Source organism: Antedon mediterranea, chromosome 4 (genome assembly GCF_964355755.1).
Source record: "Antedon mediterranea chromosome 4, ecAntMedi1.1, whole genome shotgun sequence".
Classification (NCBI taxonomy): Eukaryota; Metazoa; Echinodermata; class Crinoidea; order Comatulida; family Antedonidae; genus Antedon; species Antedon mediterranea.
The window spans coordinates 21,726,720-21,753,622 of NC_092673.1; the positions used below are offsets into that span (position 1 = coordinate 21,726,720).

General features: G+C 35.9%; 2 protein-coding genes across 4 annotated transcripts in view; one reads left to right on the forward strand and one right to left on the reverse strand.

Annotated features, from left to right (window-relative positions):
- Window positions 1–18,573, forward strand: part of LOC140046902 (condensin complex subunit 2-like) — a 28,996-nt gene extending 10,423 nt beyond the window's left edge. The window contains exons 7-17 of one of the 3 annotated variants that reach the window (XM_072091649.1): window positions 9,935–10,133; window positions 10,955–11,043; window positions 11,637–11,848; window positions 11,991–12,124; window positions 12,755–12,858; window positions 13,484–13,606; window positions 14,043–14,144; window positions 14,579–14,737; window positions 15,452–15,541; window positions 16,108–16,296; window positions 17,795–18,573. In XM_072091649.1, coding sequence (XP_071947750.1) covers window positions 9,935–10,133; window positions 10,955–11,043; window positions 11,637–11,848; window positions 11,991–12,124; window positions 12,755–12,858; window positions 13,484–13,606; window positions 14,043–14,144; window positions 14,579–14,737; window positions 15,452–15,541; window positions 16,108–16,296; window positions 17,795–17,875 — 1,482 coding nt within the window. In that variant the 3' untranslated portion in view covers window positions 17,876–18,573. Of the gene's footprint in view, window positions 1–9,934; window positions 10,134–10,954; window positions 11,044–11,636; window positions 11,849–11,990; window positions 12,125–12,754; window positions 12,859–13,483; window positions 13,607–14,042; window positions 14,145–14,578; window positions 14,738–15,451; window positions 15,560–16,107; window positions 16,297–17,794 lie in introns of all 3 variants that reach the window. The other 2 variants (XM_072091647.1, XM_072091648.1) reach the window with 2 other exon arrangements.
- Window positions 18,574–19,387: 814 nt separating this feature from the next.
- The window catches only part of LOC140046903 (ligand-dependent nuclear receptor corepressor-like protein), a 33,265-nt gene continuing 25,749 nt past the window's right edge, over window positions 19,388–26,903 (reverse strand). Inside the window, exon 6 of the mRNA XM_072091650.1 lies at window positions 19,388–25,902. Coding sequence (XP_071947751.1) covers window positions 24,132–25,902 — 1,771 coding nt within the window. The 3' untranslated portion in view covers window positions 19,388–24,131. The remainder of the gene's footprint in view (window positions 25,903–26,903) is intronic.

Consider the following 26,903-nt stretch of genomic DNA (forward strand, 5'->3'; position numbering starts at 1 on the left):
AATGTCATGATCAGCGTAGAAAGTTGATTAGAAATTAATTTTGCGCCTTTTGAAATTTTAAATGCGCGTGCGCGCGTAACTTCTTGTGAAACATGCCATTTTTAATCCATAGAAAGTTCGCCCTTGATATGACTTAAATTTTCACCAAGTATCAATAAAAAATGACTTTTGGTTTATAATCTATGATCAATCATTTAAATTCATAAAATCGCGCGTAACTCACGCTGCGCGACTCTAACGTCATATAACAAAGTTTCTTGCACATCTACAGCTACAGGTCAATCTTTTGACAAAGTTATACAAAGTTACGTTTACAAGCAATAGGGGATATGCGACGCACAAAAATCCGGGAAAGAAAGAAGAATAACAAAGAAGATGAAAAAAAAGATATTTACAATCACATGGGTTATCCGCAACTTACTAGTTGCGGATAACCAAAAAAAAAAAAAAAAAAAAAAAAAAAAAGATCCTGACAATAACAAGGGGTTATCCGCCAAGTGCGGATAACCAAAAAATACAGTAATCATACTTAAGGCCTACACAGCAGTATCTTACTTGATTTGATTTTTTTCAAATATTTAATTGATGAAATAAATGAGTTTGACTTTTTAATTAGTTGCCATTTTATTAGTTTCTGTGTGTTTTTATTTATATTCTTAAAATAATTGTATACAACAACTTTAAAGTATTGCGCAGAAGTGATCAAATTATAGTAGGCCTATTTGTATGTTATTGTCACTTAAAATTATGCAGTTAAAGCATTTGATTTTAGGGTGACAGAAACGGTTAGGCAAGAAAAGAAATAAATTTGGGAATTTTGTTATGCGGTAAAAACAATTAAACATAATTTACCCCTAATGCATGTAAATGTAGAAAACATTGCTTATGTTAGCGCGACCGAAACTCGCTACTGGGAATAGAGCCTGCAAAAGCGACGCGTACACACCTACTCGGGCACCGGCGGAGCGCGATCGATAGTAAATATACCCGATTTCAAATGATCATAAAATTCTTTTAAAAAATATCAACATTTTGATTTTTTGAGGATTAAAAGTAAAGATATTGAAATTTAACATAATATTTACAAATATGTATTTAAAAATTCGGAAACAATTTTAGCGTGATATTAAAACAAAGTTTTTAGAGTTCCGCGATTTCCTACGCAGGATTTGTTTGTTTTCATTGTTAATGGGCGAATGTTACCTAAACTAGAATCGTTATAAATCTTTTAAATTTGTATTATAAGTAATTTCTTTAGTATTCTTAGTAACATCGAATGTCTCTAATTAACTAGCAGATATTTATACTAACTATTGTTCAATAATAAGCGTGTATGAAGTGAAAATCTATAGTAATAATGTTCTTAGTCAGTTTGTCTCGCTCGCGTGAAGTCTTCGGTTTTCTCAATACAATTCTCAGCGGTAAAGATAGGCTCGCGCTAATGTTTAAATCAAAAGCGCTCTCAAAACACTTTTTGTCCAAAATTCGCAATATGACGTGAGTGTGTCTTATATAAATGGTATGCAATAACTGATGCTTTAAATGGTTTCATTATAGGAATTACAACAAATCCTTTACTGTTTATAATTGTACTTTTGCTTTATAATGCTAGAAAATATTGTTGACCCCCCCCGAGGACGATCAAGTATTGATAGAAACGTCGAACTCAACAGTTCTTTTCAGAATGCTAGAAGTAACTTACCGTATTTATCCGAATAAACGCCCCGGACATTTATTGTTCAGAGGGGTGTTTAGGGGGAGGGATGTTTATTCGGTGGAGGCGTTTTTTTTTGTTTTTGATGTAATATGGTAAAAATATATGTATATCAAATAAATACACCCTAGATATAAAACAAGGCCATATAGATGGCTGCAGTCGCGTGCTCAAGTGAGTGTTTACCGACCGACCAACCGACCGACATAGTGAGCTGTAGAGTCGCGACGCGACTAAAAGTACAACACAATTAATATTTTAATAAGAATAACTGGATTAAACCTCCTTCATCCGGGTGCAAGTACAATCATGATATTGAAAAGGTATCTGAGACAACTATAATAGACCAATTCATTGTCATCATTCTGTATATAACACTGTTGTATAATATTTTTGAATGTCACCGGCAAATTATACATAATTTATACACGTCTGTTCCCAGTGTACATAATAAAACAATATTTCTGGAGATTTATTATCAATACCACTAGAAATTTAGGTTTTTTTATTTTTAAAGTACTAAATGCATTGACAATAAAAGCATCAGAAGTGTATCATGATAAAATCATACTACAACACACTACAGTACACAAGGGTGTTTTCAGGAAAGCTGGACATATTGAAACTATGTATTGGCATATATATACTGTATGCAAAAGACAGTGTTGATTGTTGACAAATTGTAGTTACAAACAAACAGATGACAAATTGTGTAATCGTGTCTCATATAGTGTCTCAGGATAATGATGTGTCATTGTTTTATATCATTATACTGGCACCTGGAGAGGATTCGTTAAATGGAGCCTGTGACAGTGTCACTTTTATTCTAAAAGACAGAAACATTTTAAATAAACGCTCACCCCTCCCTTCGATTTAAACGCCCCGCCACATGCATATACACAACAAGCGCCAACTTGGTAATAATATAGACAATACTCACACAGATAATACAACTGAATAACCGATACTTGAGGTATAACAATAATGTAACTTTATTAACAAAGCAAACAGTAAACATTCGTATGTAAAAACAACCACACGAGGAGGCTCATATGGAGCGCCGTACGTGACATAACAGCCAAACTGGCGTGACTACCTTTTTTTTTTTTTTTTCCTTTTCTCAAAAAAAAACAAAGTCAACAACAAAAACGGCAAATCGGGACAAACTGTGAATCATATACAAAAAATTGAAAAACGAGCTGTCATCGGGTAGACTGCCCTCCAGCTTGGGGATTATTCTGCCCCACAATACTTATCAGGAATCACTTGTCAAGTACAAAATCGTTAAGATGAGTGGGTAAGCGATGACTGCGAGTAGATCGTCTGGGTTCTATCACTGGTGGTGGAATAACGACTTTATGAAGGTCGGTGAGAGGGCGGACATCATCAGAAGCAGCAGGAGTTAAGAACTCTGAGTCGGTACCAGCAGGCAATGGATCAACCTGGTAAGCGTGATCGGCTGGGGTTGACAGCTCAATAGGTATTTCTGTACGCGGTGGCTCAGGAATTTGATAATCATCATCGCTGTTCGAGTCCTCTTGGTAATAATGTTGCGATCGAGGAGATGGTGACGAGGGAACCTTGTAGCATTCCGTACGCTTGACTTTGTACGCCGTACTACGTAACTGAGAACCGATAAATTTGCGGATATTGCACCAAGTGTTATCAACCGACGTTACGAGATAGCGATGACGGGCCTTTGACTTGTTGCGATCGGCTAAGACGTACACAAGATCACCAACATCAATATCGGAGCTTGCTGGAAAACGGCCCGTTGGAGCCTTTGATCTTTCACTATGTGCATGATTGGCTAAACGACGTTTGTGCTGTGAGATAATTAATTGACTGTCAGACAGAGGAATTTGGTCGTTAGTAAACTGGTCGCGTTGTGTCCACATCTCCCTAGAAGAGAGACCACATGAGCGTAGTCGAGAGTTTAAGCAAGCCATAGTAATTTTGAGCATAGTTGGGGTGACTAATCCACCAGTGGGTTCTTGTGTAAGAAGTTCGTCTTCTACTTCACGTACGGCCTTTTCGGCGATTGGATTCTTATTTGGGTTTTTGGTTCTTCCTAGCTCAATCATTATTCTGTGGTGCGCTAACAACTTATCGCTGACCAACGAAGCAAATCCAGGAGCAGGGTCGGTGCGAATTACAGCGTGTGGGCCGTCAAGAGGCCTGAGCTCAATACAAAGGCGGATTAAACCGTCTCGTAGACTGTCGTGACGTTCGCTGTCGATAATGCACGCGACTGTAAATGATGTTACACACTCTCGCATCACTAGAATAAGTTGTCGTTCACGCTTAATTACATCAGCAGCGAAGGTGGTACCAACTGCATCGGGTGGGTCTCCGGTGGACTGCGGGATAACGGTATGTGGAATAGAGCATCTTGCTGAGATACGCTCCACAGAGGCATCCATGTCGAGAGCGAAGAAATATCTACGAACGATCGTTTTAAGCTGATGGCACGAAGGGTGGTCAAAACGCAGATGAAGTGCTGTGAGAAGGCCCTCGAGGACATCACGAGGAACAACAATACATTCGCGTACGGGTGCGAGTGGCTCATCCCTACGAACGACCAAAAGACCATCCTTGGCTATGGTAGAAAATCGTAGAAGGCGCTTGACATCTTTAATGTTTGTGATTTTTTTGTGGGGGCGAGTACCCTGAGAAAGGTGAGCGTGAGTGCGTCGTAGGACCGGACATTCAGACTGGATGGCCAGCCAGGCAGGACGACTAGTGAAAGGTAGCTTTGTGGAGCCAGATATAACGTCTTTAATGTTCACTTGGAAAACAACAGAGTCTTCGGTTTGTTGGACAAAAGAGCAGATTTGGCAAGAAGGAGCGTCACAAGGTTGTGCGTTCCTGCTCCCGAAGTCGGACGGCATATTTGCGGAACCTGCGAGGTGGTGAACAGATGCGTGATAGCGGCTAACAGTGGATAAGAAGGTTGAAACCCGAGGACTCACAGAGAATTCACCTCTGCACAACTTTTCGTAGGCTTGGACACATGGCTTACTGTCTGTCAAAATGTGTGCCTGATGTGCGGATTGTATGATAAATGGACTAAAGTGTTTTGTGGATGCGGCAATTGAAAGAGCTTCGACTTCACATGGTAACCAGGTCATTTGTCGTCCGCGTAGTTTAGCGCTATAAAAACCAGCGAGTAATGGTTTGCTGTCACGGGAGACATACAAGGTGGAAGCTATGCCATATTTCTTGACGGCGCCATCAGTTACAATCCACAATTGGTCACTTGCTCGTGGGATGGCAATCGTGTGTGGTGAGTTGAGGATAGATTGCGCACTTGCGAAACTAGCGAGCAATTCGTCAGACCAGTCTATCTTCTCTTGGGATTGTCGTCCAGCGACAGCAGCTTCAAGAGGTGACAAAATAGGTGCACATCGCGGGAGAACGCGAGATAGCATCTTAAATGCGCCAATGAACGATCGTAATCCGGTCACGGTGACTGGTCTCGGGCAGCTAGATAATGTTGAGATGCGATGAGAGCTAGCTCGGAGTGTCCCTTGGCTCCATATCCACCCAAGAATGTTAGTAGTCTTAGGACAGATAACGGTTTTGGTAGCGGATAAATGTAGTCCTGAGTTGGATAGTGCATGAAGGATTCTTCTCCATACGTTCAAGACCTCTTCAACTGTATTACCGCCGCAGTAAAGATCATCAGCGAGTTTTGTAGCTGAACCTTCTTCTAAAAAATCACCCACTACTCTGCTTAGAAGTTCTTCCAATGCGGTTTCTGACCCCGGCATGCCCATTGCGCAACGGGTATATACCCTGACACCGTGAAATGGAGTGACGATTCCGCAATATTTCATAGACGGTTTTGAAAGTGGAATTTGGTAGAAAGCGTTGGTAAGATCCGTTGTTATAATGTATTTCCACTGTCCGATTTTAAGAAGAGTGGAGTCGACGTCAGGCATGAGTGACGGTTGTGGTTTGCTGTACCTGCCGACATCGGCAAAGGATGTCACTAATCTGGAACCGCCGTTGGGTTTCTTCACGAGGAATGACGGATTGAGATATTCTACAGCAACTCCAACATCTTCTGGACGGGCAAAAACTCCAAGTGTTTCGAGTTCGTCGAACTTGTGTTGTAGTTCGAGGAGCTTGTCTCTTGCATACTGAGGAAGGCGACCTTTGCGTTGTGGGGGTTGGACTGGTCCCATATTTACGGTGGCAACAAACGGGCCTACAGCACCATTATAACCTTTAAAGGAAGGGTTGAAAATGTCATCATACTCCTTGTGGAGGCTAGTAAATTGTTCGAGTATGTTGCGAGGTAGAATGCTATCCGGATCCAGCTTAATGCTATCAGAGAAGCAAGTGTGAACTGTTGTAGTGCTAAGCTTTGGTGGTTTAATCGGGGATGATGAAGTGTCAGGTAGGTTAGGTGTAAACACAGGGCTAGCTTGGCAAAACTGTTCATTGCGTGAAAGCACTTTGGGTTCGTTTGACAGGTTAGGAATGCGAATTCGTCCGGCAACGCACGATATGATACGTGGTTCAGGCCAAACATGAGATGGCAAAGATGTTTTCGAGATTGGTGCATCAACGCGAGGTTCAATAGCAACAGTGTCTATGTCGGTGAGGTCATTTGGGAGTGAAAGTTCAATGTAACTACCTGGCCATATCACAGTGCGTGTTGAGGGAGCACGGAGAACATGAGCGCGTCTGATCGAGTGGCATTCGGACAAAGTGGTAGGCAAGGAGCCATAGATGTATGTTGTGCCATCGGCCATAACTACTTGACGCTTAGCGGGGCGGATAGAAATATCATTCTGTTCCATAAACGGTGTACCAGCGAGTAGCTCAACGTCGAGGTCCTTAACGACGAGGCCATTGAAAGTCAAGTCTTTATTGTCACGTGTAAAGGTGACGTTTGTCTCGCCCATAACCTGTAACTGCGAAGATCCATCGGCTTGGTGTGCTGATTGACTACTGGGCTTAATCTGAACGCCAAGTAAACGTGCAGTTGATTCACGGATCATGTTGCCAGTAGCACCGCTGTCTATAGTAATATGTACGGTATTATAGCCGTGAAAGGCTTCGAGATATGGCGACTGACGTACCTGTATTCGAAGAGCTGAGGATGAACCAGATGGTGGGTCGTTGGGATCCTCGACACGGGTGGAATCCTGTTCATAGCAGTAACTGTCGTCATCGTCGAAGATGTTTGCGGCCCGGGCACGTGCCATGTAGCGGCGGTCGCGTTCCGGAAGGAACTTGCACTCACTGAGAAAGTGGCGGTCTGGTCGTCCACCTTGTTTACAAAATGGGCAGCATTTATTTGGTTTGTTATTGTATGTCTGAGTATTGAATGTCTTAGGTGGGTAGCGGGAACGCGGTGGTTGAGAAGGAAGAGAAGCTGGTCTTTGAAACGGTAAAATCGCTGAACGCATGACTCTTGTGTCATCGGAAGTTTTGATTTCTTCTAATAGGGAAGTCATAGCTTGTGAAATTTCAGGCTTGATGGACGCCAGTGTACGTGAGCGAAGCTCTGTGCCATACCTCTGTTTGACGAGTTGGGGAAGTGAAGGGTGAACTAAGCGTAGCCATGTCAGTGTGAGTAGGTTTTCAAGTGAAGGGGCGAGTTCTTCGTCTTCCGTAATAGGTTGATTGTGGTGAGTTATAACACTGTCTGCTTGAAGAAGATTGTCATCAATGAAAGCTAGCAAACGTTGGTATAGATCCTCTGGGCGTTCATCTGGGCCCAGACTAATGTTAGCAAACTCTAAGAAATGAGCCCCACTAGATTGGAACCCGTAATGTAATCGTATGCATTGCCAGATGCAAGGTAGTGATGTGGATGATTTTACGATAGTGTTTCTTGAGATTACAGGGCAATAGTTAGCAATTTGACCTAACATTAGTTCCAACATGGTTACTTTCTGTTGTGCAGATAAAGCATTAGCTACGTTGTCTTCAAAACCATTGTCATCAGTGAACCCTCGGAGTGGGGAAGCTCTGGTTTTCTTGCCCCACGAGAAACCTTCCACCAGGAAATTGGCGAATTTAGTGTCTAATGTTAACGTGTACATGAGGTTTTGACGCCAATTCTCAAATGTGTTTATTGTTTCGTTTTTACCTAAGCACCATTGCTTGGGGGCACGATTGGATGCAGCCATTGTTGTGGTGTTTATACAAAGTGTACTGAGTGAAACGTTATTCCTCTATTGACGAACGGAGAATTACAGCGACTGCAGTATGCGCCGGTCAGTTGCTCGCCTGTGGATGTGCGATAACGGCAGTATAAGTACTATAGTTATAGGGCTAGGCCTAGGTCTGCCTCCTGTGTAGACGGTAAGTCGATATTCTTGTGGGCAGTAAAATGTGTTGCGTAGGATTTTCGTCTCCCGACGCTGCCACCACGCCAACTTGGTAATAATATAGACAATACTCACACAGATAATACAACTGAATAACCGATACTTGAGGTATAACAATAATGTAACTTTATTAACAAAGCAAACAGTAAACATTCGTATGTAAAAACAACCACACGAGGAGGCTCATATGGAGCGCCGTACGTGACATAACAGCCAAACTGGCGAAGGCCATATACATGGCTGCAGACGCGTGCTCAAATTTTAGTTAGTGTTTACCGACCAACCGACCGACATAGTGAGCTGCACGCAACTAATAATTGTATCACAACACATTTCAATGACTACCATAATCTACAATTTACCAAGCATTTTTGTATCACTTTTTGATAATAATTGTGCTGTATTTTTTTTTTCTGCTGTAGGTAGTATTTATTTGATTATACTGTACATACCATATTACACCAATAAAAAACGAAAAAACCCTTCTGAACAATAAATGCCCGGGGCGTTTATTAGGATGAATTCGGTAAGTTACTTTAGCATTCTGAAAAGAATTCTGTTGGGCTCGACGTTTCTATAAAAATGTTTGATCATCCTCGGGGTTCAAAAATACTTTCTAGCATTATTATAAGCAAAAATACAATTACAAACAGTAAAGGATTTGTTTTAAATCGTATAATGAAACAATTTAAAGCATAAGTTATTGCAAAACATTACTGTCCAAGGATAAGTTGTGTAGAGATATGTTATTTGTTTGAAACAATAACATTAGTAATTAATAGTATTTCTGGTCATCTTTTACCCAAATTTTCTATTAGAATGAATGTAAATATGTATATTTCGAACAATTTTATACCAAATTTAAGTTTCTACAACCAGTACTTACAGAGATATGAAGATGCCCTGTAAGAATAAGTTGTGTAGAGGTAGGGCCTATGTTTTTTGTTTGAAACATTAGTAATTAATAGTATTTCTGATCATCTTTTCACCAAATTTTCTGTTAGAATGAATGTAAAAATGTATATTTCCAACAATTTGATACCAAATTTAAGTTTCTACGACCAGTACTTACAGAGATATGAAGATGCCCTGGTATGTGGGTCAAAGGTCAGAAAGGGCATTTCTGATCATTTTTGACTAAAATGCCCCATTAGACTGAATATGAATGCATGCCTTCTGAACATTTTGAGACCAACATTGACTTGCTGCGACCAGTGGTTGCCAAGATACAAGTAGCTATTTATATTTCTTCATATAACCCTTGACCCTGACTCTTTGACCTTTTGTAACATTTTTCAAAATGTGTAGCAAATAACAAAATCTATATTTCGAACAGTTTAAGACCAAATTCAAGTGTCTATGACCAGTAGTTACGGAGATACATACATGCCCTGGGTTGTGGGTCAAAGGTCAGAAATGGCATTTCCGGTCATTTTTTGCTAAAATGTCCCATTAGACTGAATATAAATGTATACCTTCTGATCAATTTGAGACCAAAATTACCTTGCTGTGACCAGTGGTTGTCGAGATTTAAGGACATGTTGGTGTTTGGTGTTATAACCTTTCACCCTGACCTTTTGACCTTTCGCCACATTTTCTAAATGTGTAACCAAGCCAAAATTGATTGTTTGACCACCCTAAACCAATTTCTGAAGTCAAATTCTCTGGACCTCAAAGTGCATACGAAAGTTGATCTAGCTACTAGAGTATAAAGGTCCCAAATTCTTTTCTACCATTAAAAGACATTCTGAATACCTGATTTTCCAATTCCCTGACATATTAGACCATCCCAAAGGTGTCCTGTTGTTGACTGTAATTGTTTTTATTACTACATGTGACTAACATCATAGGCTTTTTTGCCCGTTTCAAGGTTGATCCCTTGTTCCAAAAGACAGCAGCAGCGTTTGATGAAGGCGGTACATTTAGTCTACTGCTGAATCATCTACCAGTACGCGATGACACCTGCGAGATGTTGCTGGATTCTACCTGTATTATAGACAGCATTGGACAACAGGCAGGAGAGGTACAATACAGACAGGATCAACAGGTTGATTTAACAGAAATCAAAGGTACATGAATGTGTAAATATACATGAATGTGAAAATACACATGAATTTGAAAACGAACATGAATGTGCAAATGTACATGAATGTGTAAATGCACATAAATGTGTAAAGGTACATGGAATGTGCAAATGTATATGAATGTGTAAATGCACATAAATGTGTAAAGGTACATGAAATGTGCAAATATACATGAATGTGTAAATGCACATAAATGTGTAAAGGTACATGAATTTGTAAATGTACATGGAATGTGCAAATGTACATGAATGTGTAAATGCACATAATGTGTAAGGTACATGAAATGTGTTAATGTACATGAAATGTGTTAAAGTACATGAATGTGTAAAGGTACACGATATAAATGTGTATAGGTACATGAATGTGTCAAGTACATGAATGTGTATATGTATATGAATGTGTCAGGTACATGAATGTGTATAGGTACATGAGTGTGTCAGGTACATGAATGTGTATAGGTACATGAATGTGTCCGGTACATGAATGTGTATAGGTACATGAATGTGTATAGGTACATGAATGTGTCAGGTACATATGTGTAAATGTAGGCCTACTGTTTTTCCTGTGTTGAAGAAATTCAGGTTAGTCCCTCTACAGTACTACATCAGCCACAGTGTAGTGCCTACAATTATCAGCAGACAATCCCCTATTCTCTTTATCGCGCTCATGCCATCCCAAAATGCCTTAGGATACACTTAATATTGCATGCCTCTCACAAGCTAGTCTGGTCCATTATCCCATATTTCTTTCTTCGTCCCTTATTAAATATTATTTAAAAAGTTTTTTATTAATTTTGTTTTCTTCAGGTCACTATAACTGTGCTCAATTCTCGTCACTTCAAATCTGCCCAGCATTTTTAGACTTTGAGTTTACAAATTGGAGTGAAAATGGTGAGGTATGTATACATACAGTACAAACATTAATTTATCAACGGTGATTAGGTACATTTGTACAAATGAGAAAATAGCTGGCCCAACCGAGATTTTATATCAGGATTATTATAGACAGACATACTACCATTATTATCTGAAATGATTTATTCATGTGATGATTCATTCAGTGATATTAGATGCGTTTTTTAGTGAGTGAGTGGCCGAGCGGTTAAGACAGTGGAACCGTAATTACATAGCCATAACATCGAGGCTTACTTGCTCCATGGTTCTGGTGGTAGAACAAGTCTTCTCGGATAAGGACTAAAAACCATAGGTCCAGTGTACATATCTAGCTCATGTGCACTTTAAAGAACCTAGTACATTTTTCGAGACAAGTAGGGGTTTACCCCGGTATACTAGTACATCACAGCCTTTGATCATAAATAACTGGGCCGTCTGGGAGACCAATCTTTGACTGAAGTGGTCGTCCAGTATAAATAAATAATAACAATATTAAATTAGTATTATTATTATTAGTATTAAACAAACAAGGAAATTTGTATACAAATTTAACTACTGTTAGTTGAATATGTTTTTGTTTACTTATATATTTAAGGACAATTTTAGTGAAGCATTTTCCAAAATGGCACAAGAAGAGAAAGCGTTTGATATACATGCTGTACCAGAACCAATTGAAGAAGATACTCCTATTGATGATTATGGACCAGACCATTTAAATGATGGGGATTATAGCGATGACGACGATGCTAGTGGTGGATATATAGGTGATACCATAGAATATCAAGTGATTACAGAGAAACGTGATGGGTAAGAGATTCACCATTGTGGTAATATACAGAAGTAATACACATGTGATGTCATGTTCATCATATTATTCTTTATCATATTATACAAGAACATATAACTGAAAAAAATTAAATAAATGACCAAGAGTTGTTTCTTATACCAGGATGGCTATGGGCAGCAAGGATAACCTAAGTCTTGAGTTAGCACTACAACCTGGGGAATACTCCTACTTCAAGCCTAGTATGTTCACAACCTGGGCTGGACCTCAACATTGGAAGGTTAAACCTTTTTCTAAAGGTAATCATTTTCAAGATTTAATGGTTTATTTATTGAACTTTATTTAAGCGTGGTTCCCACTAGCCATGCAACGCAATGACGTATTGATGCAAGGTGCGGTATTGCATAATCACAAGTGGGAACCGATGATGCAATAATGCTGCAAACATCGCAAGTTTGATTTCACAATTATTGGAATGGCATTTCTTATATTGCGAAGGTTATGGTGCCTCGCTAGTGGCAAGAAAACTTTAAAAAGGATCCTCTAACTGCGGCACTGCAGTAGTACAGTTGACGAAAAGCCCAAAAAACAACGCAAAAAGCCCAAAAAACAACGCAAAAATATACAGTATCAAATTACATAACTCAATTTCAACATTAAAATTCATGACTATATACAAAATAAAATATAAATTCATAGATGGCAACATTATTTAAAAAAGATATATTGCCATTAAAAGAGAGATAATTTAGCAATGAAGTGCCTGTATTATAGAATGATATTCTAAAATACTGTAATTTATATATGCAGACATCACCATTTGTTCACAATATGTACATTGTTTATTAAGGCAAGGGGAAATACATGTACCTCTCAAATGATTTTGATGGCTTCAATAAAAAATATTTTGCATGTATTTATATTTGTAGAACATAATGAAAAGAAAGATGACAATGCGAAGGTTAAAAAACCTGCATTCGTTTTGGATTATGATAAGGAAATTGACTTTAAAAAGTCTTTCTCAAAATCCAAGGTAATTATATATAGCTTAAGCTCTGTCTATACTATCAAACTTTGAAAAAAGTGTGATGTTCTCAAACATGGTAGTGAAATACCCAAATATGGTAATGACATCATCATGTCCATATATGGGTACATCACATTTTTTTGTCACATAAAGTTTGATAGTGTAGACAAAGCTATACACATGACAGGTTCATTAAGTTGCTTCTTACAGTTAACATGCAAAAACATGCTATCAGTCACGTCATTTATTTCTTTGTTTCATTTTTATACAATCAAAATAATTCTTAAAAAGATAAATAGTCAACTGACTCTACATTGGTTACAAACTGGTCTAAACAAAAAATATGATTGAATATTAATGGAGGTATTATTTGCATATGTAGAGTTTGGTTTGGACATTTTTTTTTGTCAAGTCATGTAACCTTTGATTCTAGGTCCAGGTGACCACTTTAGATTCTGTTATCAAAGACATGCACATTTGAACTGTGTTGGTGTTGGTGAACAATATTTTAAATGATTTTACAGAACTGACTTTGACATATAACGTAATGTATACGTTATATATGTCCATTGCAATTTGAAATCGAGGCCATTGGGATAAAATATAACTTTTCTAATGTTTGTTCTTTCAGGCTGCAACTACTTTGTCTAAAGTTACATTAGAAAAAAACAGCAAGACATCGACGACACTACCGAATGACTTGCATTATGACCCAGATAATTTGTTCAAACTTTTCCTGAAACCATCTTTTATGGTGAGTAGTAATATCAATTATGTCTTTCCTAAGATTTCAATCTGACAGAAATCACACCATAAAAATTCTGCCCTGAAGAATACAATGAATGTGCAATTCTTATACCCACAACCTCCAGATCCGTAGCTTTCATTCAGAAGATACTACACCAACTTGATAGTAATTTTAACTAATAACTTAACAAAGTAGCTATGCATCAGGGTGCTAAGCAAGTCAGATAGTTTCCTTTACTCTGACATAACTGTACTAAATTCTCAGCACATTGAGACCGCTTTATGTAATGGGATTCAACCATCTAACTTACCTAGCTCCCAAAGCTACTTTTTAGTTAATATGTATACTTGTACAGTTACAGGAAAAGAAAGATTTAGGTATTTTCTATTCAATTTGTGTTCTCTTTTTATTCTCAATTAATTTTCTTTTACATTTTTTACAGGTTAAAAGACAGGCGCGTGAAAGCAATGGTGTAGATGATGGCATTGAGGGATACAACTACAATAATGAGAATGATAGAGCTAATTTCTGCCCTGCTATGAATGTAAGTAATGCTGCTGCACTCTATACCTATGTTTAGACCTGAAAAATATTCACATTTTAAGGCCAATTTAAACGGACAAGCAGTAACAGTAACAAAGATATGTTGTTCCTGCCAATATCGCATCATTATTTCTTAAATTAATACATAAATTACATCCGATAAGTTGCTAGAATGCGTGACGCACCTCTGGTTCCACATTAAAATGCAGATTGTGCGAGTTGTTTTTTGATGAATTTACAAACGCCTCAATAAGAAATGCGTCAAAGCTGTTCAAACGCGTCAAATTTGTTAACGGAAATATACATGAAAAAATGCTACACAATTAATATTTTGATTAACCATTATGACTATGCAAACATTTTAAATGAAAATATCCCCTAATGTTTCAATGTAAACAATTGTTGACTGAGTTGATTGTTTATTATATTTTGCAGATGGAAGATGATGATGATCATGATGATGTTGGTGAAGGAGGTGACTTCACTGCCAGTGACTACAGCAGCAACATGTTTCAGAGTACATTGATGGGCGAGGATAGCATTCTTGATACCACTGCCTTCTCTGGTGATAAATTAGTGGCTCAACCACACAGGGTAAAAAGACTTTGTTTTTTGGAAATACCTGGTGTACTGTAATTTAAGCTTGGTTCCCACTAGCGATGGAACGTAACACAACCTACACAATGTAAGAAAATGCCCACCCAATAATTGTGTTTGCCCACGCCTGTGTGAAATCAAACCTGTGAAGTTTGCAGCACTGTTGCGCTGTCGATTCCCAATTTGATTACGTAATACAGCACTATGCGTCAATACGTCATGTGTTGCGTTGCGTCCTAGTGGGTTTGCTTTACTTCTACTATTGTTAATTTGCCATGGAAACTAGGATGTTATTGTGAAACTTTTAGCAATTGTTATTTCAATATGATATACCTGCATGGATGCCTTTGAAAAAAAGGCATTGATGGACTCAAATCCGTCCAAAGAAGAGTTAGTGTTTACTTTTCAACAGTATTTTTCAATTAACGTATTATTTATCTTTGTTTTTAAATGTTTGTACAAAATGTTCAATGTTTTTATTCATTAAGACGAAATATCATGCTTAGCCATGATACATGATTTTGGCCCTTTATAGGCAGGACCTCCCGTAGTGGTCACCTTCCATAAGCGGTTACCATACTTTTTTCGATCCACTTACAGGAGGAGCATTACCAACAGTTTCTCAAAAAAACACTTTTTATTATTTACAGGTCTTTGTGACTTTAGGTACAATACTCTGTAAATTAATTACACTATTTATTTGTTTACCAGGTTGCGAAAATTAACATACCTTATGCAAAGACTGCCAAAAGAATGGATGTACAGAAATTAAAAGGTATAATGTGGAAGTACCTAACCTACGTAAGTGAACAAGAAAAGGTAAATGCTGTCACCTGTCTCTTCTGTCAAGTTATTAATGTTTGTGTTTGATGTCATTTCTGTTTCAGTGTAGGGTAAAACATCTGACCTTAGCTCCTCTCCTACTTTACAATAGTTTAACAAATTCTTATTTTTACTTCTTTCTCTTCCTTCAAATCTGCTATACCATTTTTATATTTCTCGTTTAAGCTCTTTCTACACTATCAAACCAGCTTGACAAAAAATGTAATGTGCCCAAATATGGTAATAATATACTCAAATATGAGTGATATGACATCATGTCCATATATGTGCACATGCTTTCTCTCGCATAAAGTTTTATAGTGCAGACAAGGCTTTACACAGATTTAATAATATTTACTCCTTATATTCTCAATCTTTTGTCTGTTTCTTACTTCTATTATGGCTACAAAATGTCACTTGATTCAATTTCATTTGGAAAACATATATGATTTTGCTTCTCCTCCTCCCCCCATCCACTTCTGCACCTTACAATGATCATTTTCACAGTGATACCATGGTGTATATATTGCTTCTTGTTTTTCCAGGAAAACATTGATGAAAATGAGAAAAATAAAAATACTGAAGAAGGAAAAGATAAAAATGAGAAAGTTAATCATCAGAAATCCTTCAAAGATATGTATACACACCTTCCAGAAAACCTTTCGAAGAGTCTGGCTAAAAATCTTAGCGTTCCTATTGCATTTGTTTGCTTGCTTCATCTTTGCAATGAAAAGGTATGATCTTTAATAATTTAATGTACTCCTGCCAATTCATATCATAACCTTTGTACTCCTGCCAATTCATATCATAACCTTTGTACTCCTGCCAACTCATATCATAACCTTTGTACTCCTGTCAATTCATATTATAACCTTTGTACTCCTGCCAACTCATATCATAACCTTTGTACTCCTGCCAATTCATATCATTACCTTCGTACTCCTGCCAATTCATATCATAACCTTTGTACTCCTGCCAATTCATATCATAACCTTTGTACTCCTGTCAATTCATATTATAACCTTTGTACTCCTGCCAACTCATATCATAACCTTTGTACTCCTGCCAATTCATATCATAACCTTTGTAATCCTGCCAATTCATATCATAACCTTTGTACTCCTGCCAATTCATATCATAACCTTTGTACTCCTGCCAATTCATATCATAACCTTTGTACTCCTGCCAACTCATATCATAACCTTTATACTCCTGCCAATTCATATCATAACCTTTGTACTCCTGCCAACTCATCATGACCTTTGTACTCCTGCCAATTTATATCATAACCTTTGTACTCCTGTCAATTCATATCATAACCTTTGTACTCCTGCCAACTCATATCATAACCTTTGTACTCCTGCCAATTTATATCATAACCTTTGTACTCCTGCCAACTCATATCATAACCTTTGTACTCCTGCCAATTCATATCATAACCTTTGTATTCCTGTCAATTCGTATCATAACCTTTGTACTCCTGCCAATTCATATCATAACCTTTGTACTCCTGCCAATTCATATCATTATCTTCGTACTCCTGCCAGTTCATATCATAACCTTTGTACTCCTGCCAATTCATATCATGACCTTTGTACTCCTGCCAATGCATTTCATAACCTTTGTACTTCTGCCAATTCATATCATAACATTTGTACTCCTGTCAATTCATATCATAACCTTTGTACTCCTGCCAATTCATATCATAACCTTTGTACTCCTGCCAATTCATATCATAACCTTTGTACTCCTGCTAATTCATATCATAACCTTTGTACTTCTGCCAATTCATATCATAACCTTTGTACTCCTGCCAATTCATATCATAACCTTTGTACTCCTGCCAATTCATATCATAACCTTTGTATTCCTGCCAATTCATATCATAACCTTTGTACTCCTGCCAACTCATATCATAACCTTTATACTCCTGCCAATTCATATCATAACATTTGTACTCCTGCCAATTCATATCATAACCTTTGTACTCCTGCCAATTCATATCATAACCTTTGTACTCCTACCAATTAATTTCATCTAGGGGCAGATTCAGGATTATGGAATAGGCAAATTTAGGTAAATGACACCCCTAGATAGTCGGAAATGGTACGCTTGATAAGTTTTGTTTTTATGGAGGTTGAAATTTGTTTAATTTTGTGGGGAAAACTCCAAGCCTCTATGAAATTCTATGCATTATTTTTGATTAATTTTGTCTGTCTTTTTTATTTACAGAATTTGATTGTATCTACAAAAGGACAGATGGAAGATCTTACTATCACGCAAACTGATGTAGAACGTTTAACAGCCACATAATATAATACTGTATACTAATGCCTAATATACTTTTTGTAAATACCTACTTTAGTGTCCTAAAATAATATAATATATTGTTTGTAGGGGATAAACATGGCAGGTGCCATTTTTTATTGGGAAGTGGGTGGGTGTTTTTTTATGCAAGTTTTAAAGTGTAATCTTAATTCCAAAAGGGTTTGTTTTGAATCAAATAGCAATTATGGGGAACAAATTTTAATTGAATATGTTCTTACTGTGTTTGTGATAATACCTGTCAGTTTATTTATATTTTTCCTTTCCAAGAGGGAATTACATTCCTTCTGCAGTTTTACTAAGTGATGTAATGTTTTAATCTTCTTTGTATTAAATACATGATATTATATTAATGATTGTATAGTACTGAATGTTAGCCTAATACACTAACAAATCCTTTAAACATTACCTTATTTTGCAATGTTACTGATGCACCATGCTTTATGAGACAAGTCACTATAGGTATGTGTCGTATAGCTATTACTCAGATATAAATGTAATAGAGTGTGTTCCCATTCTGGAAAGGAATCATAATCATGGAGTTCAAAAATGGCGAAAATACACACTTCTTAAAATACTGATATTACGCAATAATATTGCTATATATGCGCATATATTGCGTTATAAGCATCTTATAGACGTATAGTAGTAACCATTTATGTCAAAAAATAAAAAGGTCGAAATTTGGCCATTTTTCCCAAAAAATTCTGTACTATAGTACAGGGATTTTGTCCAAAAATGGCGAAAATACACACTTCTTAAAATACTGATATTACGCAATAATATTGCTATATATGCGCATATATTGCGTTATAAGCATCTTATAGACGTATAGTAACCATTTATGTCAAAAAATAAAAAGGTCGAAATTTGGCCATTTTTCAAAAAAAAATCCTCCAAATCATAATCATGGAGTTCAAAAATGGCGAAAATACACACTTCTTAAAATACTGATATTATGCAATAATATTGCTATATATGCGCATATATTGCGTTATAAGCATCTTATAGACGTATAGTAACCATTTATGTCAAAAAATAAAAAGGTCGAAATTTGGCAATTTAAAAGAAAATCGCTGTACTATTGTACACTTTTTAAAATACTATTATTATGCAATAATATTGCTATATATGCGCATATATTGCACTTTAAACATTTTGTAGACGTATACGGTAGTAACCACTTAAAAATTAAAAAGGTCGAAATTTGGCCATTTTTAAAAAACTTTTTATGCACTTTTTAAAATACTATATAATAATATTGCTATATATACGCATATAGGGATTTTTTTTTTAAATGTCCAAATTTTGAAATTTGTATACATAACTGGTTACGATATCATGTGACATACCGGTACGCAGAATCACAAAATAAAAAAGTCAAATTTGCATCATTGTGCAATATATGGATGTATATATAGCAATACTATTGGTAACAAAATTGAATGTTGTAATCATATTGTAGCCATTTTAAAAAAAAGAAAACAATAGTCTCAAGAATGTTTTTGAGTAGCTTTGTGCTTTTAATAAATACCCACGTACAGTAAAAGCAAATAAATGCATTACTTATCAACTGCCTACGAACCTTACAAACAAACGTCACAAACAAAAAAAGAAAATGAAGTTAAGAAATACTACTTAGAACACTAATCTACAAGTATGCGTCTCATCATATGAAAAGCTGAGTTTATACTAACTAAGGCATTGTTCATAATACATGACCAATCATTTATAGCAATAGCAATATACATTAAATAAATTCAACAATATTGACAAAATGTATAGCTGTTTTACTACACGTTGTTGTAGGATGTTCTAGGTATTTTAATTTTATGAGCAGTGCTTATTTCAAACTCATTTCATTTGACTTATTTGTAATTGAAATATATCACATTCATTTATAGCTCCCTAGCATTGTGACTAAAATACAGTATTAACTATTTATACTTCCCTAACTTTTAACAGATAGTTCATTAACATAACTTAAGTCTCCTTAACTCCATGATAAAAATACAGTACAGGAATCATTAGGCAATGAGTAAAATTGATTATAGTGCGGTTTGCTACGGTCATTAGCATTCAGCTAACAATCAAATAGATTTTGTTTACGAGAATTCACACATGATTACAGTTAATGTTTTACAGAAACAAAAGCATACAAACATTTATAACAATAATAGTTTCACATTATCAACAGAAATTATCAACAATTATAACTAAAAATTAAATTATTAAAACTAAATCATTGTTTGAACACAAGATTTACAATTAATTATTTAATCAATTAAATAGCAATTATGCGAGAACTGGACAGATATTAATACAGTATAGATTTGTATAAATCATTGAAATCTAAAAAGAGATGATTGTTTATAAATCGGAAACATGTGAATGTGTGGGTACAAAGGCTATATAAATGTTATCAACATTTCAATGTGATTTAATTATCATATAAATGGTTTTGGTTGTTTAACTAAAAGAATTTTGGTAATAACAACATAATTGCACGAAGATAAAATTAGAACTGTAAACCCCTTATTGTTTGCCTGTTACAGAATACATATATATATATATATATATATATATATATATATAAATGTTCGGTTCAATGTAACCGTCTACATATTTGGGTTGCACAGACGTCTTTGTGTTGCACCATGAGATACATAAATAGGGCTGGGTGCTAATAACTACACCAAATTTGGGAAAAAATATGTGGTTGCGATTGACGGGGATGCAAAAAAATTAGTGGTTATGATTGATGGGGATGCCAAAAATAAGGGGTTGTGATTGATGGGGATGCGAAAAAATAAGGGGTTGCGATTGATGGGGATGCAAAAAAATAAGGAGTTGTGATTGATGGGGATGCGAAAAATAAGAGGTTGCGAAAAATATGAGCTTGCGATTGTTGGGAATGCGAAAAATAAGGGGTTTTAAAAGTATGTAAATTGCACAAGCTTGGCTGAACTTGACATGGGATTTTTCTTAAATAACAATACTTATTGTAAAGAAAACTAATTAAATTAGTGTTCTAATGGAGTAAGCACACAAAGGTATTGGAGACAAATACATGTACAAGTAGAAGTATATAATACTAATAAGCACTGTTGGTAACAGACAGTAAAATATAAAATGTTAATACAATCACAGTAGAACTCTATTAAGGGGACATCTTTGGACCAAACAAAGTGTCTCTTTAATAAGAGCATCCCCTGATGGGTTTTACTGTATAGATTACCAGAAATAAAATAATAAATTCATGAGGGATTACAAATTTGTATCAATAAACAATACATAAATTTACAAATATGATCTGACTTGACCTTATAATGATGGACTAACCATGTTTGAATATTAAATAAATGTTCATTAAATATTAATTTTATTTTCAATTCAATTTAAGGTGTAAATGTTATTTACCAATTAATAAAAATAGTAAATAATTATTATAATTAAAAATTGTGCAAAATGTTTTTCACATTTACAGCTAAAAACTCAAAATGGTGACCAACTTAAGGTGTGCTAAATATTATAAAATAAAAAAAAAAGGCAAGATTGGATTTTGGAAAAAAAGATAAACATCTTTTACACACAAAACAACTGTCACAGTCATTTAACATTATCCTAAACCTTTATCAAATTCATTTCTATTAAATACTTAAAAAACAGATTCAATATAAAAGCTGTGTTGATACATTCATATGCTTTATGACCAGACATTTAATTTTTACCTTAACATTGAATATAAATATATTAGCAAAGCTTCTTTTTTCCCACAAATTTGTTTAAGAACATGGAAAGATTATACAGTGTTGTTACTTTGAAAATTTAATGTACTCTTTGTATTACAAATCTTAGTATATAACCTTTAACCGTGGTAGGTGTGGCTCCAACCATGGTAGGTGTGGCTCCAACCATGGTAGGTGTGGCCCCAAACATGGTGGGTATGGCCCAACTATAGTGGGTATGGCCCAACTATAGTGGGTGTATCCTCAACCATGGTTGGTGTGGCCTAAACCATGGTAGGTGTGGCCTGAAGCATGGTGGGTATGGCCCAACTATAGTGGGTATGGCCTAAACTATGGTGAGTGTGGCCAAAACCATGGTGAGTGTGGCCAAAACCATGGTAGGTGTGGCCTCAAGCATGGTGGCTGTGGCCTCAACCAACCTCAGTACTAACCAACCTCAGTACTTTTCACCCCTCACGAATCAAATATATTTATTCACCAACTTTATAAACACTTTGTATGTTAATTTTTTGTTTAAATGTCAAGGCCAAAAAATAGGTTTTAATGGAATAGTTATAAAATTTCTTAAATAAATCATCTTAGAAAAGAAATTATTGTACATTTCCTCATACAAATAATTTCTGTATTTATATTTAATGGACCATTTTTTTCGGTGGTTTTTTAAGCTGTTGTAAAAGACAAGCAATCCTTGAGTATATAAATGCTTAGTTTATGTAGAAAACATGATGGTCAACAAACAATAACTCTAAAAGACTTTCATCCTCCCCTCATCCCTCTCCTGTTTTCCTCCCTACACACTCATCCTGCCTAAAACAACACCTACAGTGATTACAATTTAGGAAGTTCTATTATACATGCACATCTATCTCTTGCTAACAATATTATAACAAATGCCCACTATTGCAAAGAGGCAAAATACAGAACCAAATTATATACATTTTATACTTTTTTTTTAACATAAGAAATAAAAACATAGTTTATCTCATTTTTACCTACAAAAATCACAAGTTATACAAATAGTGTTTCTTTTTCTGAATGACCATGCAACCGTCAATAAATAAAACAATTTGTATCTGCGTACAACACAGTTCTCTCGTATAATACATATACAGTACACAATTTAATAAAATAGTCAATGATTATAAATCACTAGCTCTATACCATTACAAGCACTTTGTAGATTGCAAGTCATTTTAATGTTCAAGTGAGAACGTTACTCTTGTAACAAGGTCAACAAAACGTGTTAATAATTTGATTACAGATTTTTTTTATAAATTATTTTGTTGATTATCTTTTGCAATTTACTTACCAGGACAAAAGTACCAGTGAAATGTAAACAATATAAATATCAAAGGTGTATTTTACACATTTTATCTAATTGTGGAATAAATATTTTCAAAAATAATGACAATACCAGACTATTCCATTCTAAGATAGGGTGTTAACTCTACCTTGTTACAAAAAAAAAATGTGGTACCACTTAACTACTACAGTATAGTCACCAACAAAGAATGTGTTTCACACCTCATAGATGAACATCGACAATTCTCCTCTGAAGAAACTGCTTACAAAAAACAAGATGCTCAAACCATACAAAAGGCTACAAAAATGGACAAGTTGTTTCAGATAGAATAAACGGGTTAAATGATGAGGGAGCTGTTGTCGTCGTCGTTTTATGCTAGCACCATATTTGAGTTGAAGCAGCTCCTATAGTACACAATGTTACAAACTATCGCTTGCTTATAAATACATTACAAAATATTATGTAGAGAACAATTGAAAGCAACGTATACTTCTTATTTGGAATATGATAGCAACGAAATAATGAAATAAATTCATTTTAAAACCAATTCATGGTAAATGTAGTTTGTTTATAAACATTACTGTGTATCCATGTTTCATGAATCGAAGATTTGAAAATAAACTAAAAACGAAAAGAGCAAAAACAAATGACTGAAAGACATGGTCTAAACGATGTACAAATAAATACACTGGTATTAGAATGAAATATTCTTATCAATAAGCAAAAAAATAAAACAAAATACAAAACTTGTAAATCTCTCTCCAATTAAATTTTCTACAAAGAACTTATCAAATACCACTATGGCTTCTCTGACTTATTTCACAAGTACAATTGTTTCCAGTGGCGTAACCCAGAGGCCTGAGACGCCTGATTTAGGAACCCCAAGTGACGTTTTTAGCCATTTTAATGCATAAGCTCCGGGGCCCTGGGATTAGCCAGTTACACCACTGGTTGTTTCAAATGTAGCAAGTTGTTAAAGTTAATACAAAGGTTCATAGTATGTGTGTTACAACTTGTTACACTTGGTTTATAGTATCTGGGAAATTGTATTTGATGCATAAAATAGGGTTTATACAAACTTGATTTAATAACTATATTTTTCATTTCAATTAAAAACAGATAAATTAAATTGTCTGTTTTAATTAATTTGTCTAATAAATTTAATTTGAGAGAGACCACCTTTGTTCTCAGATCATACTTGTATTGCACCTATGTTTTCGGTGATTTTCTGCGAATTTTCCGCATCATCATGGCAACTTTTCTTGGTGGGTATTGATTCTTCTTCTTCCTCTTCAGTTGGTCGTTTCCGCGTGGACTTTGAAAGATCTTTAGCAGTAGGTTCATCCTCCTCCTCATCAGCAGCAGCAGCAGCAGTGGCAGGTTCTTGCAATGCATCTTCTTTGCTCTCTGGTGAATCCTGTATATTCTGAACTTGCTGGTATATTTGAGCTTCTAGAAGTTTCTCAATGATGTTGTTGATATTGGAACTCTTTTCGCGTTTCACTTCTTGCTGCTTGACTGGTGGCGATTGGCTATATCCTGGAAGTGCAGAATCCCGCTCAGGTTGAGATTCATCGACCAAAGATTCCCTCGGTGGCTGTTGTAATCCAAGTGATGTTGACTGTCTTTCGTTTAGTAAGTAATACTCTTCCTCGAGATACTGGCCCGCGTAAAGGGGATGCGACCTGTAGTAGTGACTTGCCGATTCCGATAAATGGCGGAGCGCTTCGGGATCAATTGAGTAAGGAAACATACTATGCCAAAGTTGGCGCTCACTAATTGCACGTAAACGACTGGCAAAACTATCGTAAGAGGGCATGATCGTATTACCAATTGGATACATCATGGCGGATGGACCTAACCTTTGCGGTTTAAATACCTCAGGTGCTTGCGGACTTTGGTTCGAGTCTGAGTGGTCGGAGTGAGTGCTGCTTGTTTGTGGTTTTTCCTCAGCTGCACGTTTTGCATTGCGTTTTAAATGGCGCTCTTTGACTTTGTACTCCAAAGTGGAATGTGGTACACCAAAAACATTTCCAGCTCTTGTTACGGTCATCTCGCCACGCTGTACTGCATTAACGGCTTGCATAAGACTTTCTCGATCATAACAACGATAGCGCCCTCGCTTAGGCCGTTTACTTTGCCCGCAAAATTCATCAGACCTACCGCTTGTGTTACTAGTGACCGAATCCTGTTCTTGAGACGTCATGTCCATTAACGGTGAAGCAGAACGCTTAAACCATTCGTTTATAACAGCAGCATTATTTCTCGTTTCTTCAATGACAAATGGTTTATCTTTATCTGAACCACCATTCACAGGTCTGAAATCAGGCACTCTTATGTTAGGATCTACTTGCCCCGATTTTGTCTTTTGCGATTGGATATTTTCCCGGTTTTCACCCTGATCAATCTCATTAACATTTTCCAGATGTTTTTCGATGAGATACTCAAAGACACTCTTTGAGAGGCTAGACTCATGACTGATTTTATTATTCTCATCTGAATCTTTTGCTTTGATACCTTGACCTGAAAGCATTTCTTGTAGAAGTAGTCGCCCAACTGTTTGCTTACCGTCAATTCGAGTTTTACACTTCTCGACTTCCTCCAGATGCTTTCTGAGGCGAGAAATGACATCTTCTCCCTCTTTAGCAAAACAAACGCTTCCATATGTATTTGTGTCTTTTGTTTGTTTAGCTTTATCAGTGTCTTTCGTGGTCTGTTCAACTTTAGGACTGATTTTCTTATTTGAACGATTGTTAGCTGTCCCTGTGGACTCGTCCTCATTAAGAAACGAATTGCGATTTAGGTGGTTACGAATGGTGGATCGTGGAATTCCATAAAGCACAGATGCGCGCCGTGTTCCAATTTTACCGCTGCGGACATCGATTAAAGCAAGTTTGAGATCGGCCTGTGTGTAATTGGAGTAAGTACCGGTCTTCCCATGACGAGCAAGCTTGTTTTTGTTCCTGTAAAAAAATTTAATTATGTTAGACGTAGATTTTTATTGCATGACACTGTATATAAATCATAACTATAAACCGTTCAAAGTTTAGATAATCATATAAACAAAAAAGATTAAAATATGATTTAATATTCCTAGAGAGAAAGAAACAATGATAACTGATTTCTACAATACATTTTCTATTAATTCAAACTCAATCTCTCAACATAACGCTGTAAGTTATGCAACTGAGTATCACTCATATCATAAAAAAAAACAAAAAATATTTCTGATAAATACAAATACATACAAACAATATATAATTTCTATTATTTCAAACTGAATCTTTCAACTTTTTTGAATAATAATTTTAAATATTCCCAAATCACAAACACATTTGAATATCGATATTTCACATAATCAGAAGGTTTATGTGAGCTGTTCTTGGGCAAAACCATTACTTGTTGAAAATTGAGGTGTTAGGAATATTAATATGAGATTTCAAGCATTCATTTACACATGGGATAATGAAAGTAATATACATGTACATTTGTTAGACAGCCACAACATTTGCTGCTACTTTTCTGATGACAACAAATATTTCAAACAGAAAAGCAAATTTGAAATTAAATGGCCAATTTTTTTATTTTGTTTTTTTTATAATGATTTTCTTATTAATTATTCTTTCTGTATTATCTTTTACATTGTAATATTGATTCCTTTCATTAAGATCAGCAGTAAAAGAAATATACTGTTATCTTTTAATGCTCTTAAAATTCTGTCCAATTTCATTTAAAATCCTTCATGTTATCACTACTCTTTTTCTTTTAAACAGAGGGAATGCCATGTTAAATTAAGTTTAGCTTTTAAGGCTTTTTAACTATTTTATTTTATTTTCACTCAGCAAACTTAAATAGTCTCACAAAATGATTGAATTAATGTTCTAGATGCATAGTAATAGTGTTTAAGCTCTGTCTACACTAACAAAAACAGTGTGATGTGCCAAAATATTGTAGTGATATGCCC